At 38.2% G+C, this 18593-nt stretch overlaps 2 protein-coding genes across 2 annotated transcripts; one reads left to right on the top strand and one right to left on the bottom strand.

The window, feature by feature from the left end:
• Positions 1-5533: 5533 nt before the first annotated feature.
• Positions 5534-17447, top strand: GCK72_011134 (uncharacterized protein; the record flags this gene model as incomplete). The annotated part of the gene is made up of 11 exons (XM_053728243.1): positions 5534-5633; positions 5775-6069; positions 7751-8164; positions 8950-9060; positions 9610-9936; positions 10704-11057; positions 11494-11577; positions 14059-15417; positions 16143-16283; positions 17098-17332; positions 17385-17447. 11 exons carry the CDS (start codon positions 5534-5536, stop codon positions 17445-17447), a joined length of 3483 nt encoding a protein of 1160 aa, XP_053587820.1.
• On the bottom strand, positions 11959-15227 carry GCK72_011135 (uncharacterized protein; the record flags this gene model as incomplete). Its single annotated transcript, XM_053728244.1, has 5 exons — positions 11959-12100; positions 12148-12433; positions 12477-12578; positions 12929-13004; positions 14913-15227. 5 exons carry the CDS (start codon positions 15225-15227, stop codon positions 11959-11961), a joined length of 921 nt encoding a protein of 306 aa, XP_053587821.1.
• Positions 17448-18593: the final 1146 nt, after the last annotated feature.

Genomic DNA, 18593 nt, shown 5'->3' with positions numbered 1-18593 from the left:
TTTTTGGGGTTTCAGGACGAAAAACCACCATAAACTACTTCTCGAAAATTTTGGATTCGTGGCGAGACCCATTGACAGATGTGCACATCTAAAGTGGTGTCATTATGACCTTGAAAGATGTGCAAACATTATAGAAACTAATAAGAGTGGAATCTCACCACAAAACGAGGCTGTGCGCCTTTGAATATTGGTGTACTGTAGTTTTCGTGGTGGGACCCGTTTTGAGAGGGAACATGGGGTTGAGTATACTTTTCTGAAAGCTGGGAACGAGAGAAAAATAATGATATAGGTTTTGCAAAGATTGAAATCGATGGCAGAGAGTTATGGAGGTTTTTTTGTGCTGTCAAAAGGCGGGGGGTCAGATGCCGTACAAAGTCTGAAAATGAAAGGAAAATAAGGGTGATTATACTTTTCTGAAAGCTCATGACTTGCTGATTACAAATCTTAAAATTTCATCTTTCCTGGATCAAATCTGAAAGAGTTGCTGCAAGTTTTGTAGTTTCGAAAATATTCGAAAATGTTAAAACCTTGGTAACTGTGTTAATTTTCAACCGATCTTTATGATTTTTTGTTTAAAATAACCATTAAAACTTAAAAATTGCAATGCTTAAAATTCATCTATTGTTAGAAAACATTTCAGTCTATTAACCAGTTCTAGCTGGTGGGCAGCACATGAATTTTCGCTTTCTCCAGAATTTCCCACAGCTTAGCTCCCGGATTGGACGCATGCCGACTGGACAAAATGGTGGTTCCGATTTCTTGTAACACTTGGAAACGATGCATCCAGGGGGGACGTAGGACTGAAAAATTCAATTTTTAAACATTTTCAGTAAGATTTTCAGATTCAGCTTGTCGAGACGGTTCGAATGAGTATAATCATGACTAGTTTTGATGCAAGTTGGGTCCCGCCACGAAAACTACAGTAACCCAGTTTAAAGGCGCATACCGTAGTTTCGTGGTGGGACCAAACTTGCACCGAATCGGGGCATGATTATACTTTTCTGAAAGCTCTCGGCGAGCTGAATTCGAAAATTCTAATTTTATCAATGTCAGATCGAAATCCACGAAGTTTTGCTGGAAAACTTACACGAACAAATGCCTCACCGACATCACAGTAACCGAGAAGGAGGAGAATAGAGAAAAGAGAGAAACTTTTCATTTTTCACAGAATGGAAAATAATTTTTCGTGGTACAGAGCGGGGCGATTATTATAGTCGTATGGTCTAATCGAATTATGACACCGGAAATCATAAAAACCGATACAATTTTTATTATCTTGGAAATTATCCAAAAAACTTTCAAAAATAGAAAATCACCACTGGTGGCCTAGAAACCCAAACTTCGGCCACCATACCTAAAGAGTCAGATTCAGCTCATTGAGAGCTTTCAGAAAAGTATAATCATGCCTGTGTTAGCTCTTAATTGAGTCCCACCACGAAAACTACAGTAACCCAGTTTAAAGGCGCAAACCGTAGTTTCGTGGTGGGACCCAACTTTCACCGAATCGGGGCATGATTATACTTTTCTGAAAGCTCTCAATGAGCTGAATCTGAAAATATACATTGCATATCACTTGGATCAAAGCTCATTGAGTTACGGTAGTTTTAGACCCCCCAATTTCGAAAAATTCAGAAAATAGTCATAATTATATTCATTCGAAGCGTCGTGGCATGCTGATTCCCAATTTCATAAAAATTTCAGAACTGGAGCAAAACTGACAGAGTTACTGTAGTTTGAAAGTATCGGGGGTTTTGAAAAGTTTCGAAAATCTGTACCTTTTTGGGTTTTTGAGATTTTCAACCTTTTTTTGGATCAAAATGTGTGAAATTTTTTGAAATTGTTGTGAAAAATAGAATTGTTCAAATTTTGTCAGTGATAACAGTGTGAGTCTCCCGGGAAACATTTCCCGGGAAATGCTGTTTCGGGAAATTTCCCGGGAAATTACCGGGAAATTTTTACCGAAAATTTCCCGGTAAAGTTCCGGGAAGCTCCCGAACTTCCCGGGAAATACCGGGAAATTTTCGGGAAGTTCGGGAAATCCGGGATTTTTTTCGGGAAATTACTGAGAACTACTTTGGGTACCAATCTGACAACCGGGGTTCGATCCCCACTCGTGCCAAAACTTTTTTGTTTTTTGTTTTTGACATTTTGGTACTAATCTGACAATCATGGTTCGACCCCACTGGTGTCAAAGCTGTTTTTCATTTCATTTTTAATTTTTGGTAAAAATCTGGAGACCAAAGTTGCTTTTTCGGAGAACGACTGTTCTGAAAATAGACACTTGTAATCTAAAAATGTTTTTTTTTTGTTCTGAAATGGTTTCAGAATGGTACCAAAAAGTCAAAAACAAAAAACAAAAAAGTTTTGGCACGAGTGGGGATCGAACCCTGGTTGTTAGATTTGTACATAAGTGAGATTTCCCGGGAATTTCCCGGGAAGTTTACTTCCCGGAACTATAAATTTCGGGAAATTTCCCGGGAAATTCCCGGGAAATTTTTACCGAAAATTTCCCGGTAATTTCCCGGGAAGTAACCGGGAAATTTCCCGGGAAGCTATCGGGAAATTTTTACCGAAAATTTCCCGGAAAATTCTCGGGAAATTTCCCGGGAAACTTCCCGGGAAATATCCCGAATCGTCCCGGGAGCCTCACACTGAGTGATAACTACAATAACTCATATTTTTCCAATTTTTAGAAAGTTTTCCTAAGCCCGCCCATGATTATACTCATTCGAAGCGTCTTGACATGCTGATTTTGAATATATTGGTTTGGTGGTCTAGATTTGGGTTTCTAGTCCACCAGGTGGGGGTTTCTAGGCCATGGGAGGGAGAGTGTGTAACAACTCTGTTCAAAGTGAAAATGAATCATTTCTTTTGTATTTTTGTTGTTTTTCTGTGTCTCTTCATACATTTTATCTCTCTCCGTGGAGCTTTTATCGAAACGTTTCATTCATTCTGTCGTCTTTTTCTGAGCCCTTGTGTCGGGCTCTTCAGATTTTTAAAATATTTTTCTCTGAATCAAGTTGAAAAAATATACAATACTGCTATTTATTTTTATTCGAAAATTTAGCAATAGGAACTTGTAATTGGACTCGTGAGGGTGAGTGGAAGTTTTTTCTTCAATTTTTGCTCTAAAACTTATCTGACCGAAATTATTTTAAGATAACTAGATAGCTGACATCGTGAGGATTCAGAATCTGTCTTTAATGTTTTTCTAGAGCAAAATCTGACTGAGTTACACCAAAGCAGTATCAGAATACTCGTGACTTCAGTTTTCAAGCTATTTTATTTTCAGAATTTGGATTTCGGAAGTTTCGGAAAGTCCGTCAATGGCGCCCGATTGAGGAGTCTTCGTGCTGCTTCTAAGCCCACAGCGAGCCATCTGATTGCACTCGGAGATGCCCTGACTGTCGATTGCGGATCGCTTAGAGGAGATGGATATTCGAATTCAGGAAGGAAACTTGCCTTGGAAATCATCGAGCCGCCAGCAAACTCTCAACTGCAAATGCCGTCACTTCGCTGTCAGCGGATCGTTTTGAATCAATGGACATTCGTCTTCGGGGACCTGACGGTAACAACAACCGCCGCCACTTCCTGACTTGTCACTCCCAGCCCCTTTTTCGATGATCGGTGCAAATGCGCCTGAATCGGATGAAACCGTCATCGCCGCCGCCCCAACAACTTCTTCTGGTGTTGCACTGCCACCACAAAGCCCATCCGGAAACATGATGCTCGAATCGGAAACATGCCTTGGAAATCTTCGAGCCGCCAGAAAGTTGACAACCGCCAACTTGATGAGCCTGAGAGATGCAGTAGTCATATCTCCACAGTAGCTCCGCCCATTCCAGTACAAGCACTTTAAATATGACCGTCCCCTTTATCGAGGCTTCTCCCCAGTTATTCCCATCTCTCCAATCTACATCCAATAAACCCGTCTTACTCTAAACCTGTCTTATTCGTTATTGGTAGCAGCGAGTTTTCCCTATGATCTTTATTCTTCTGTCATAATAAACCTATTCTACCAGGACACTGATCTTATATTCTGTTTTCTTCTTACAGATGGCCTCATCTATCACATTCCTGCAACAAATAAACCTAATGTTAGTTTTTAAATGATTTTCAAAAGATTTCTATAATTAATTAATTATAGAAAATCAAATGTCCAATACGGCACCTTTTCATCGCTCGCCGCGGCCGCGAACCGACACCAACTCGGCCATCATACCTGACAATGTCGGAAACCTCGGCCATCGCTTTTTTTCCGAAATTCTATTCTTGGAAAAATCGATAACTTGATTTTTACAATTTTTCCAGGAATTTTCAGTTGTTAACTTGATTTTAACTTTAGCACTATCATTTCTTACTTTATAAGTTCAAAATACAACGATTTTCACCAGTTTTCAAAAACGCGGCCAATGTGCGCCAGTCTAGCAAGAATTTTCAATTTCCAGCATAAAATAACTAATTTAAACGTTTTCTGCTTTATTTTTCTCAAAATTTCAGTAAAACTTCTTATTTTCATTATTTTCTAGCCCAGTTTAACGTCTTTTTCCTCAAAATTCGTCCAATCCACTCACGCGGCCGAGTTTGCAAAAATTCGGCCACGGCCGTCTTCGCTACGAATTCGATATCTGTTTTCTCTCATTTTACTCTCATTTTCCATATAATATATTTCCCCCGTCCCGTTCTTTCCATTACACAATCAAAAACCCTCTATTACACATGCATGGGACCTGTGGCCGAAGTTGCAAAAGTTCGGCCATGGCCGCTTAAAATTTTTTCCGATAGTTTTTCGACTTGTTTCTTCGATTTTTCGGATTTTTACGGAATTCTAAAGATTTTCTTGTGATTCTTGAAGTTGAAAATAAATTTTTTAGAAAATGTCGAGGAAAAAAAGAAAAAAACAACAAAATCATGGAATTTTGAAAAATTGAAAATTAGTTAAATTTGAAAAGAAATATATTTATTCGAGAGATTGAAAGCAAAAACTAACAAAAATCGATGTCCCTTTTCGATTAGTGGCAGCGATCTATTATTAATTTTTTTTCTAATTTTTGAAAAAAAGAGAAGAATTTTACTAATTTTGAACATGATTTGAAAAACTACTCAAAATTGAACATTTCCCATGATGACAATTGATTTTTTTCACAAAAAATGCAATTTTTGTAAATTTCTGAAAAAAATTTCCAGTGCCGATTTACGCCGTAAATCCACACACTAACCATCTGTTTTCAAATTTGTCCTAGATTAGACGTATTTTTACCCGATTTTCCCAATTTTCCCATAATCAGACCTATTTTAATCTTAAAAATCTGAAAATTTCCATCCCGAAACTTTTTTTTCAGAAAAGAAACCAATTTTTATAAAAATCTGGAAAAAAAATTGTCGATTTACGCCGGAAATTCACACAAACCACCTATTTTCAAATTCGACGTAATTTTTACCAGTTTTCAGGGATTTTTCTATTTAAAAAACCAGTTTTGTGCTGAAAATTGCTATTTTCTGTGACTATTCCTCAATATTTCCCCTTTCAGCAATGGCCAGTAGCAGACCAAAACGACAACCGAAACCTGTTAAACGTGACGAATTCATTTCGATTCGTTTGGATTCACAATCTGATGACGACGATTTTGAAGGTAGAAAATGCGCTCCATTGAGAATCGGACGCGCACGCGACCGCGCCGCACCTCAAAAACCGAAAATTCAAATATCTGATAAACAGCGAACACGCAACGCGACCGCGCCGCGGACAGAAATTGAAATTTTTTAAATTTCAGACGTGCCAACATCCTCTTGCTCCTCGTCTTCGCCACCTTCCCGATCAAAACGTGCATATATGAAACGAGTAATACAGAAAAAAGATGAAGTGAGTGCCCGTAAATCGTTGGAATACTTTACTCCGGAAGAAAGTCAATCGATATTTCATTTCATTCTCTCACTGTGTCGATCGAAAAACCCATTGAGAGAAGGACGAGTTGCGAAGAGAAGAGTCGAGTTGAATTCCAGGGATTTATGGGAAAAGTGTAGAGAATTGACAGGATCCAGTAGGGATTCACATGCACACAAACAACAGTGAGTTTAGATACGAAATGGGAGGGAATTTGCTGGAAAATTTCACTGGAAAAATCAGAATTTTTGACTTTTGAGCTTGAAAACACCTTTAATGGCGAATAGTCATATGTTCAAGTTAAAACGAAGAGTTTGGACATCAGGACAAACAGAAAGACAGCCTGTCAGAAAGAAAACTCTGAAAAATACTTTTTTTTACAGTGAGAAACCTTTAAAAGTTTAAAATTTCTGCTGACAAACAAATATCCGAACGGAGAGACAGACAGGCTGTGAATTTCCAGATTTTCTGCTAGAAAACCTCGGTTTTTGAGCAAAAATTGTTCAAAAATCTCCAAAAAATTCCAAAAAACCTATTTTCAGTCCGAAAACCCCTCGAAATTCTCAAAACTTGAAAATCAGAAACATTTCAATTTATTTTGACTTTTGAGGTTGAGAACACCTGTCGAATAGTCATTTGTTCATGTTAAAAACAGATAGTTCGGACACCCGGACAAACAGACAGACAGACTATCGAAGAGAGAACTACGATTTTCAAAGATTTTCGAAGCGAAAGTGCTCGTTTCACTATGATAGACAGACAAACAACCTAAAAACGAAAAAAACCTTGATTTTCTGCTAAAAAAACTGAGTTTTCGAGCAAAAATTGTTCAAAAGCATCAAAAATTTCTTCAAAAATCGAAGAATAATCAGAAAGACGAAATTCTGAAAGAAAAAAATCAAAAAATCGAGAATAAGCGACGCGTTTAGCAGAAAAAATTCTCAAGCTAATTTTCAGCCAAATAAATGCTCTAAATTGGTCAGTGCTGTTGGCCGAACCTTTTATTGTTTTAATTTTCTAGGGAAGCGTTTGGGCAAATACTCATTTACTACCTACTCATTTACTACCGTTTGCTCATTTACTACTTCACTTTTCACCATTCTCTTAGGCTTAGGTTTCTTAGAAATTCGGAAAACAATTGACAGATACGATGAATAAGCGTTTTCGTCAATTTTTTCCGAATTTCTAAGAAACCTAAGCCTAAGAGAGTGGTGAAAACTGAATCCCAGCATATCGCTCAAAAGTAGTAAATGAGTAAAAAGTAGTAAAAGAGTAATAGTAGTAAATGAGCAAACTGTAGTAAATGAGTAAATGGTAGTAAAAGAGTAATGGGAGTAAATGAGTATTTGCCAAGCGTTTGTACGGTTAAGAAATGTAGATTTTTGAACTCCGGCCTAGAAACTCGAAATAGAAAAAGTTCGGCCACTTTTGAGAATTTAGAGCGGTTTTTGGACTGACAACAGTGTGAATTTCCGGAACGTTCCGGTAAAAATTTACCGAAATTTACCGGTAAATTACCGGTAAATTTTTACCAAAAATATTTACCGAAACGCCGATTTACCGGTAAATTACCGGTAAATTTCGGTAAAAAATCAATAGTTTTGAATTTATCTCTATAATTTTGGAATTTTTTGGAGATTTTAGAACAATTTTCACTCAAAAACCGAGGTTTTCTAGAAGAAAATCTAGACATTTTCAGTATATCTGTCTGTCTGTGTGTCTGTTTGTCCGGATATCCGGATGTCAGCAGGAACATTGCAAAAAATATTGTTTTCTCGGTTTTCTCTCTGTCTGTCTGTTTCTCCGGATGTCTGGAGATTAAGCCCCGCCCCTTTATAAACTCTGAAACTCTCTCTATATTTTCAGTTTTATGCATTTCTGTCGAAAACTTCACGAATATCCGAATCTGACACTGGAAGAGAAAGTGGATTTATACTATGCATTGGACATTCGAGTCGTCGACGCATCTCTCCGTGAAAAACTAATTGAAAAATTCGAAGTGGAATTCAATGAGACTGGAATTATTACGGGAAGTCTCCTACTTCATCATTGGGATATTGTACATCCGGATAGTGAAAATGAAGAAGAAGAAGAAGAGGCGGAGTCAAATAAATCAATGAAATTCACGGAATTCGATGATGGAATGATGTGGCAATTCATAGTTGATCAGATAAAAACAGGAGAGATTTTGACGAATTCGAAGAAATTTTGGGAAGAGTTTCGAAAGAAACACGAGAAGAAGACGGGCGGACACAGAGTACCAGAGACTTATAAGGCTAGGTGAGACATCTGGATTGGACGGAGGGAGGGACAGATGGATCGGAAAAGAGAATGGAAAATGGACTGAAAAATTCGAGAAATCTGCAAAAAAAGAAATCCGAAGGGACTGTTTTTCTGAAAACTCGATAAAAAATTGGAGATTTTCGGATCTCAAAAGTCTGGAATTACAGATGAAGATGTGATCCGGACATCCGGACACATAGACAGACATACACAAATGTTTTCAATTTTTTGACTTCAATGTGGACATCTGGACACACAGACAGAAATCCGACTGAATTTGTTTTAAAATAACAGAAATTCCGGTTGTAAATACCTAGAAACCTAAGCCTATAGCAAGATCTGAGAAAAAAGAGACATCTGGACACACAGACAGACAGACAGACAAAAAAATGCACAAACACTGGAAATCTGAAAAAAATTCGGCTGGGAATCAGCAAAAAAAGATGCACCGAAATTAGAAAGGAAGGGAAAATACGGCATTTTTACAGACATCTGAACCATTTTTCGAATTTTTGAGTTCTGGAGACATCCGGACAAACAAATATCCGGACAGATTAGAATTTTCAAAATTATGTGAAAAAAATGGAAATCTGAAGATCCGGACACACAGACAGACAGAAAATGGACAAAGCTAAAAAGTCTGAATAAACTTTAGAAATGACTGAAAATCAGCAAAAAAGATGCACAGAAATCAGAAAAAAAGGAAAATAGGACATTTTTCAAATTTTGAGTTCTGGACATCCGGACAAACGGACACACAGACATACCTTTTTTCTCTGCAGATACTTGCGAATTCTTCTTCCGAATCTCCATCGAATGCCATTCGACATTGAGACGAAAGCGGCATTGTACTTTCATTTGGAATATGCAGTACCTGAGGAATTTAGAAAAGAGTGAGTTTTGGGTTTTGAAAATCGAAAAAAAAATCATATTTAGGTAATTTTTGGCCATTTTTACACAAAAACTTGAATTTCTATCAATTTTTTTACAGAGAAAGTCTTTTTTTTTTCAACGATTTTTGCGAATTCTTTTTGTTTTTAAGCCGGAAGCCTCATTGTTCATCTATTTTCGTTGATTTTCAACAAATTTTAGCAATTCTTGAACTCAGAAGTCACTGTTTGCAGGGTTTCTTGTTTCAGTAAGAAATCAAGGTTTTTTCGGTAATTTTCGACGATTTTTCTGCGTTTTTCAGCTAAAATGCCTGATTTTCAGATTTTTAGATTGTCTTGAGAGGATTTTGAGCTGAAAAATGTGGTTTTACAGTCTCTAAGTTCCGTTATCAATTTCAACCTCATCTTGGTTCATTTTTGATAATTTTTAATCTGAAAATAAGGATTTTTCACTGAAAACTACCTTAGGAAGTGGTTTTTTATTAGTTTTAGCCAGTTTTTTCTCATTTTCAGGCGTTTTGACTTGAAAATCACCATATTTCACATTTTCAGATTGTCCGATCGAGTGAATGTGAAATTGGATGAAGAAGGAATGATCTCTGAGTATCCATTGTGTCCAAACCCTATTGTCCTTCAATCCCGCCCGTATAAATCGATAATTGGAATCTCATCAATTAACAAATTATCCACTTTGAAACCACCGAATACATCGAATGACACTAGACCGTACTCTACGGAAGAGGACGGTCAAATGTGGCAATATATTCTGTATCGAAGTAATGGAAAACGGATAAATCAGAAAATGAATGGATGGGTATTCTGGAAACAATTCATGTCACATGTACACACTGATAGAAGTTGGCAGAGTTTGAGTGAACAGTGAGTTTTGGGTCTCAACACGAAAACTACAGTATCCCATTTTAAAGGCGCATACCGTAGAAAATGTATTTGACCAAAAGATCAGAAGTTTTTGAGGTTTTTAGAAATTTTTCAATACTGATATTTTCAAAATAAAGACCAAAAATGGGTTTGTTCGGTAGAGCGCCTTTGCATAACATATCAAAATTTCAAATTTCAAATTTCTGGAAATTGGCTTTGAAATGTGATATTACGAATTGAAAACTGCGAAAAACACAAAAATAAGCAACCAAAAACACTAAAAATTGAAGCCGCCGCCTAGAAAATCACTCCTGGTGGCCTAGAAACCCAAGCTTCGGTCACCATACCTACAGTATCCGATTCAGCGCATCGAGAGCTTTCAGAAAAAGTATAATCATGCCCCGATTCGATGCAAGTTGGCTCCCACCACGAAAACTACCGTAACCCAATTTAAAGGCGCATACCGTAGTTTTGTGGTGGGACCAACCTGGTCATGATTATACTTTTCTGAAAGCTCTCGTCACGCTGAATCTGAAAATATACATTTTATGCAATTTGGATGAAAACTCATTGAGTTACGGTAGTTTTCTGACACCCAAATTCGAAATTTTCAGAAAATAGTCATGATTATACTCATTCGAAGCGTCTTGACATGCTGATTCTAAATATATGTGTTTGATAGCCTAGATTTGGGTTTCTAAGCCAAGGAGAGAGAAGTCGAAAATCTATACTAACTTACTTTCGAAATTCAATCAATATTATTTCAGTTTCGTGGAGGACCTAATGGAGAATATACAGTACCTACCATACGATAAAAAGACCAAAATGGAGCTCTATTTTGCTCTGAACCACCCGGTTGAAGATGAAGTACTCGCAGAGTTTGAATCAGTCGCCAGTGTTGTTCTCACCAGAACAAGATCCATCAAATTTGCGGCTGGAAATGGTTTTTCGATTGGACGGAGAGGACGAAACGGAGGAGATGAAAGTGTAGATGAGGGGATTCATTTATCTGAGAAGACACGACGACAGAATACGAATTTACTCAATCAGATGCATGAAATGGCGAAGAAAAGGGAGAGAATCGAGGCGACCGCATCGAATAGTGATAGATTCCCGTATTTGTCAGTTCTTGTTGGGAGGGAAAAGATGGAAATTTCAGATAAATTATAATATTTGACAGATTTTGAGAGAAAACCTCGTTTTTTTCAGTTAAAATTAGTTGATTTTTAAATCAAAATAGGTGGAAATTTGCAGTTTTTCGAATAAAAATTATCAAATTTCTGAAAAATTACAATGTTTTAGAATTTTGAGCTAGAACTAATAGAATATTATCATTTTTCCGCTAAAATATCTGGAAATTAGTGAAAAACTACGATTTTTAACTTGAAATATGTGAGAAATCATGGTTTTTTACTCAAAAATTGCAATACTTGGACAATTTTGAGCTGAAATTTCGAATTTTTAGCTAAAACTCAAATTTTCGACCCAATCGGATAAAAAAATCTCGAGATTCCAATTAATTTCTCAATAAAAATGCTAAAAACGGCGATTTTGCAGACCACAAGGAATACGACCACGTGTGAAATATATCAGAAAAAGAGATAGAATTGCGGCGGCGAAGAGAGCAGAGAAAGCAGCGAGGTAAGGACATCTGGACATTCGGATTTTCAAGGGAATTTCAGTGGAGCGCAGTTGTAAGCACTGGGCCGAGCTAATAGAAAGTTCAAAAATTTCCATTTTAAGAAATAGTCAAAGTTTATTTTTTTCAAAAATAGATCTTTTTCGTTTTCGCACTAACGAGGGCGTCTCTCTTGGGAGTATCGATCTATAGATGGGATCTGAGATATGTGAAAACATTTATTCAAATTATTCAAACAAGTGGAATTATGCTGTCAGCTTCAATCTTCCGCTGTTGTTCAAGTACTTTGCGGTTGTACCTGATATTTCTTGGTGTTGGTCCTACAATGTGTAGGCCTTTAGCCGCTCGAACTCTGCTGCTGCCCACATTAAACATTCCATCCATCATTGTGTGTCGATGAACACGTGGCTGAGTATCATTCCTTGTACCTTGTGGAATGTTGTTGCGTAGCACGGACGGAATGGCCAATACAGAGCCCCGTTCGTCCGAATCTGCCGAATTTTGTATTCGTTGCCGTTCTCCAGTCTGTATATGTTTTTTTTCTATTTTTATGGATCTGTACCAGAACTTACCTGACGGAAATGGAGGCCACTGTTCCAGACGGAGGGGAAATGGCGAAAACAACTCCTATCGTACCATTCAATACTCTGGGGTCTGACCCATTGATCTTGTTTTCCTTGTCGTCGAAGCTCGTGTTGAGGAGAGTGGCATTGTGACTCTCAATGATGAGAATGCGCATGTCAATGCATACCACCGATGAAGGGGTTTTCAGGGCTGATAGAGTCGAATCTCCTTTTTGCCTGGTCCTTTGGAGAATCTGAAAAAAAAACGACATGATATTGTCCCCAAACGGAAGAGCTGGGTTTTTGACTTTTCTTACTAAGGAATGGTCAGGACTGACTTTGGATTTCAGCAACGAGACCTAGCAGAATCGAAAGACAATCGAATTCTGATGGAGAATCAGTTTTCAAAAATTGCTGACGACCCTCCAGAATCTTCTGGTCTGAAAAACCAAGTTTAATACATGTGATTTGCTCAATTTTCCACCCCGGGGGAAATACAGCTAAATTTGGTATGTATTAAATTTGGATTTTCAGACCAGAATATCTGGATTCTGGAGGGTCGTCAGCAATTTTTGAAAACTGATTTTCCATCAGAATTCGATTGTCTTTAGATTCTGCTAGGTCTCCTTGCTGAAATCCAAAGTCAGTCCTGACCATTCCTTAGTTAGCATCTCATTAATGAGATTTATGAGATGCATATCCATTAGAATACGGGACTTGCCGACATCTCCTGCTCCAAATGCAGTCACCTTAATAATAAATACCCTGAATGTTCAAAATAATCACTAACCTGCAGTCTGACTATAACTACTTGATTGATCAACTCCGTATTGCAGTTGAGACAAAAGTGTCAGACGGGAAATCATCTGAAAAAACAGATGACTTTTTGTTGAAAAAAGTATACCAAAATCTTTAAAAATAGAGAAAATACTTACCTTTGGAACAAGAATAAATTAGAATTCAATAAAAATAGGAAGAAATTGTTTTGACAGCCATCCAGTAGGCTATCTGAGAAGCTGAATAACGGAGAAAGGGATCGTGTTCCAAATAAGAGATCAAACAGATAGGTGAAAGGGAAATAGGTGAGAGAGATGTTCCAGTAAGATATCTGCGAAAAATTGCTGTAAGATAGCATCTGTCTCCATTCGATTCCTTACAAGGGAACTACTTTTAGAAAATGTTTGAGAATTTGCGGAAAATTGACTCATTGGTAGTCCCGACTATTCTGAATACGATGGTAACAAAATCTTTCGCCTATTTCTGTTCCGGAGCTCAAAAAACGAGCTCCGCGAGATTTCGCACTCTTGTCCTCACTTACTCGGTCTGGGGATATCGGTCGTGACCTATATCATTGGAAAGCTGAGAACACCCTGATTCCAAATATATATTCAGTATTTGCCCTCGAGGTCTGGTATTCAAGAACAACAAGGTTAACGTTAGAAAAATACAAATTATTGCCTTTTTAACACGCGGAAACTGCAAAAAAATTTCGCGTTTCAGAAAGGCAATGATTTGCCACTTTTTCCGAAACTTTGACCTCGTTTTTCTCGAATACCATGCCTCGAGGGCAAAAACTGAATATATATTCGGAATAAGCGTTTTCTCAGCTTTCCAATAATATTGGTCACGACTCGTAACTCCAGACCGAGTCAATGACCTTCCCTAGTTAGCCGCCGAAGCTGCGGAAAATTACTGCCCTTACTAGTTAGGGACTGACAAGAGTGTGAAATCTTGCGGAGGGCAAAAGTTTTTTGATCTCCGGAGCTGGAATGGGCAAAAGATTTTGCTACCATCGTATTTAGAATGGTCGAAACTACCTATAAGTCAATTTTCAGAAAATTCTCAAACATTTTCTAAAAGTACTTCCTTTGTTAGTTAGACCGAAAACACCTTATTTTTAAAAATTCCAATTTCTTGCAGCCTCGCCGCGAAACAATCGCCGAACGAACCACCACCGTACTTTCCGAATGAAAAGCTCCGTTATCAATATTTCACAGAACTTGAATATGGGAAACGAGTAGAGGATCATAGAAGGAGAAAAAGAATTGCGGAGAAGGAAGAGGATTCAGAAAACAACGAGGATGCGGAGACGGAAGTGAAACTGGAACCGATGGATTTTGTTTCAGAAGACCTCGAAATCGATGAGAAACCGACAAGGGACGAGCCGACGTCTTTTGAAAGGATTCTGGAGGCTCCGCTGAATTCTGGAGCACAGGAAGAGCAAAAACCGGAGAAATTGTCAGTGACGTCACCGCCGAAAATTCAGGAAAAAGAGCAAAAACCGGAGAGATTTGAGGATTCTGGAGTCTTAAAACAGGCTATGACGGTGCCAAAAATGTCAAAACCGACACAGCTCATAGTTAAAACCATCCGGGAACGTGTCCCATACTATCCGGAAATTGGGGATTCAGAAGCGCCGACGACGATTCCGCAAACCGTTTTTCGCAAGTTTAAAACAGATCACAACAAGGTTCCGGCATACTTTGAGCAAGTGCGCCCTTCTAGAACAGTCGAAACGGTACCGTATGTGGCGTACGATCATCCCGCTCTTGACGTCGTCACAGAACAAAAACCGGAGAGATTTGAGGATTCTGGAGCCTTGACACTGGCTAGCACGGTGCCAAAAACCACACTTGTTCGAGAACGTGTGCCATACTATCCGAGAATTGGGGATTCTGATGTTCCCACGACGTCAGAAGCACCAAAGATTCCACGTCAGGTTCTCAGACCGCCCGAAATTGGGACCAGAATTGATCCACCTCGAAAACCCGTACCGTACTACTGCCGAAAAGTGTACGGTACTCCTGCCAAGAAGCCAAAATTGACGAAAGTTTCTGGAGTCGACGCGAAAACTCTTTATGTGGCAATGGGCGGAGCACCGAAACCGGTACCGTATTATTCAGAGGAAGAAGAAGAAGAGGGGGAGATGGATTTTGAGCCAAGAATTTCAGAATATGATCTGTCTTCTGAGATTCAGAAACAACCGGAAAGAGTTCCGTATTTTCCGGAGGCTCGAGAGAAGGATGAGCACGAGGAGGCGGAGCCCGTGGAGTCGGAGCCCGAAGAATATGTATACGATAAGACGCCATTCCCGTCACCTGCAAACCGACAAGTCCCGCCCCTTTATGTGGGGAAACGTTTTATAGCGAGGAAAGCGGTCGCTGAGCAACTAACTGCCACCACGAAATCCGCGAATCCGCCCCGCTACGCAAGTTTTCTCCAGAAGAAGCAGTTCGCATCGGTTGCGCCGAGACAACCGATACCGGTGGCCACGATGAAGTGAGTATTGAGTATTTTGGGAATCGGGGCAACTCCTCGCTTGAAAATCAATATTATGAGCTGAAAAGGAACATTGAAGCCATTTTTTTTTATTCCAGATTCCGATATTTCAGACAATTTCAATAAACTTTTATCATTGACGCATGTGCTAAAAATCGCTCTAATAACTACTATTCCCGTTTTCCTGACTCAAAATGAGCTTTTTGGTGGAAGAGTTTTTCCACGCTGTCGTGTAGTCCTCTCGGACAAGAAAAGTTTTGCTCCCTTCCTTGTTTTCTCACTTTTTCCAAAAACTGTTCGTAGTTTTCTTTCTATTTTTTGTGATATATGTTGAAAAACTACGAAATTGTGTTTGAAAAAATGAGAAAACTAGAAATTTTACAGAAACATTGTCCGAGAGGACTACACGGCTGTGTGGAAAAACTGTCTCATCAAAAAGCACATTTTGAGTCAGGAGGACGGGAATGGTATAGTTATTAGAGTGATTTTTAGAATATGCTCCAATGCTGAAAGTTTTTTGTAAAATTTTCTGAAGTATTGGAATCTGAAATGAAAAATATGACATCAGTCCTCCTTTCCAGCTCACAATCAGAGTATATGAGATTTTCGTATAATTTTCAGCATATTTTTGCACTTAAAAAAAGAGTTGATCACCGAAATTATGAAAGCCGGGAAGAATCGATCCGAACTAGGGACAGATTTATATGAATTTTCGTTATTTTCAGTACATTCGACTCGATGGATTCTGGCATTGAATCCAATGGATGGGTAGAAAAAGAGCCAAAGAAAGAGTTTATTGTACTGCGAGGTGGATGGAATGGAGAGACGATGGATACTATGAATACATCGTCCTCTGGTTTTTTGACGTGAGTTTTAAATAATTTTGGAAAAAAACTTTTTCTTTCCGTTGAAAACGAATCTGAAAAACGCTGCATACCCATAACATTTTTTATATCAAGTCGAACGTAAGACGATTCTGTTTTGCTGAAATTTGTTGTCTTGAAAATATTTTCGCTAAATTTTTCCCAAAGAATGGAAAATTTGGCCGAAAATTGAGCCAATTTTCCGGTTAGATGAGTAGGGAACAGGTCACAAACAGAAATGGTCAACGTTGGAGAAAATTTGGACATCCGGATATACAGATTGATAGACAGACATCGGAAATTGATTACCTAAACCTGGAGATTTTAGAATCATACTTGCAAACAGGGCCAGCTCGTAACTCTCTTAAAACTCAATATTATGAGCTGAAAAATATACCAAAATGTCTGATATAATATTGAGTTTGAAGTGAGTTACGAGCTGGCCCGGTTTGCAAGTATGATTTTAAGATATCCTGGGGTTCAGGTAATAGATTTCAGATGTCTCTCTATCAATCTGTATATCCAACTGTGCAAATTTTTTTCCCAACGTGTACCATTTCTGTCTGTGACTTGTTTCCTACTCATTTAACCGGAAAATTACCTTAATTTTCGCCCGAATTTTCTCTTTTTTATGCTTATATTAGCACGATATGCTTCTTACAACCGCGCTCTACCGAAATCAAAGGAAATAGTGTGTCATATTGAGAGACTCAGAGAAAAATATACATTTTTCAAGGGCATTTCGGTGGAGCGCAGTTGTAAGAACTGTGCCGAGCTATTATAATCCCCCAATCTAATCTAAACTCTGAAATTCCAGACGTCCCTCTTCAAAACCATCGAAAGTGATGTTGACAATGGAATTGTTCAACAATCAGAAGCATGTTCCAACTACTACTCCAATCAAAGAACCGTCGAGACCTCATTCCGATGAATTCGTCGATTCGGCAATCGAAGAAATGGAGATTCATCTGAAAACCTTCTCGAAAGAGTTCTCCGACGCAAACTCCAAATTGACACCAGCACAACGACAGATGTATGGAGATAGGCTGTTGGTGAGTTTGTGGCTGGCGTGTCGGTGGCGTTTTTAGAATTCTCTTTTTTCAGGGATCCGTCAAAATGTTCCAAGCGGGAATCAAGAAAGCGATCATGAAGGATCCGCCGATATAATTCATTTGTTTAATTGTTTCATTGTAATACTTTTTTCAATTGTCATAATTTCATAATTTTCTTTGTACGGGCATTTTGTTTTTGTATAGATGAATCTAGCAATGTTTTTATGTGTGTTTTCTCAGAATTTTCATTGGATCCAGGATCAAGGTTACTGTAGCTTTCCTGCATTCTTTTTTTTACAGTAACCTGGAGTAGTACTGTAGTTGTAGATCTCACTGTAAGTCTTACTGTAACTGTAAGTAGTACTATGAAGATGGATCATACTGTAGTTCTTACTGTGGATGGAGTTCTTACTATATCAATTTTCAGAGCGTGTCACGGCGTTACTGATTTGTCCCACACAGCAAATTTTGAATGGATTTTTAAAGTTGACAACTTTTTTGTACGAGCACTCTCTAAAAAGTTACAGATCGGCGAATCTCGCACATTAGGTGCCTAATTGTGGGATTTCCGAACTGTTCACTTTGATAAGCTGTAACTTTTGGGAGAGTGGTCCTACCAAAAAACCATCAACTACAAAAATGACGATCTAGTTTTGATTTGTATAATTCATACAAAATTTACCCAGTGGGACTATCAGTGACTCCGTTCCACACCCTCAAAGTACATTTATATCCAGTACTGTTGGTTAGCATCCTCATTTTGTGTTGCAGAAATCTCTCAACCAACATTTTTCAGCTATCGGACACTTTGGAATCGGAAGTCTTAAAAGTGATGCCCAATTAAAAAAAATGTCTTACAGTAACCCTTTTTGTATTTATATCTGTTCTCTTTTTTGCTGCCATTCCTCTTTCTTCTCTTTCATTTGATATTTTTAAGGATTATTGAGTGGTTCTACATAATTTTCATCGATGGTGCTTCTGAAATTGATTGTTAATTTTTGTTTGCAGAACGGTAGTCTTCTTGAATTTGTTACTTCAGTAATGTAAGACCAGACCTGAACAGATGTTTTATCGTGTGGTGGGAAGATCAAAAAGGACATTATATGTTTCAGATTCCCTCGGAAGGCAGTATGAAAGGATGTCGATTCTTCGAATTTAACTGAATTCTTTCTAAATTTTTCAATAAAATACTTTATTCTTACATAAACTTTCTGAAATAAAAGTTTTGAATTTATGCTACACGCACGGCACGCCTCTTGCA

Source organism: Caenorhabditis remanei, chromosome III (genome assembly GCF_010183535.1).
Source record: "Caenorhabditis remanei strain PX506 chromosome III, whole genome shotgun sequence".
NCBI lineage: Eukaryota > Metazoa > Nematoda > Chromadorea > Rhabditida > Rhabditidae > Caenorhabditis > Caenorhabditis remanei.
The sequence above is the reverse complement of the archived record's forward strand: the minus strand, read 5'-3'. Positions and strand labels throughout refer to the sequence as shown.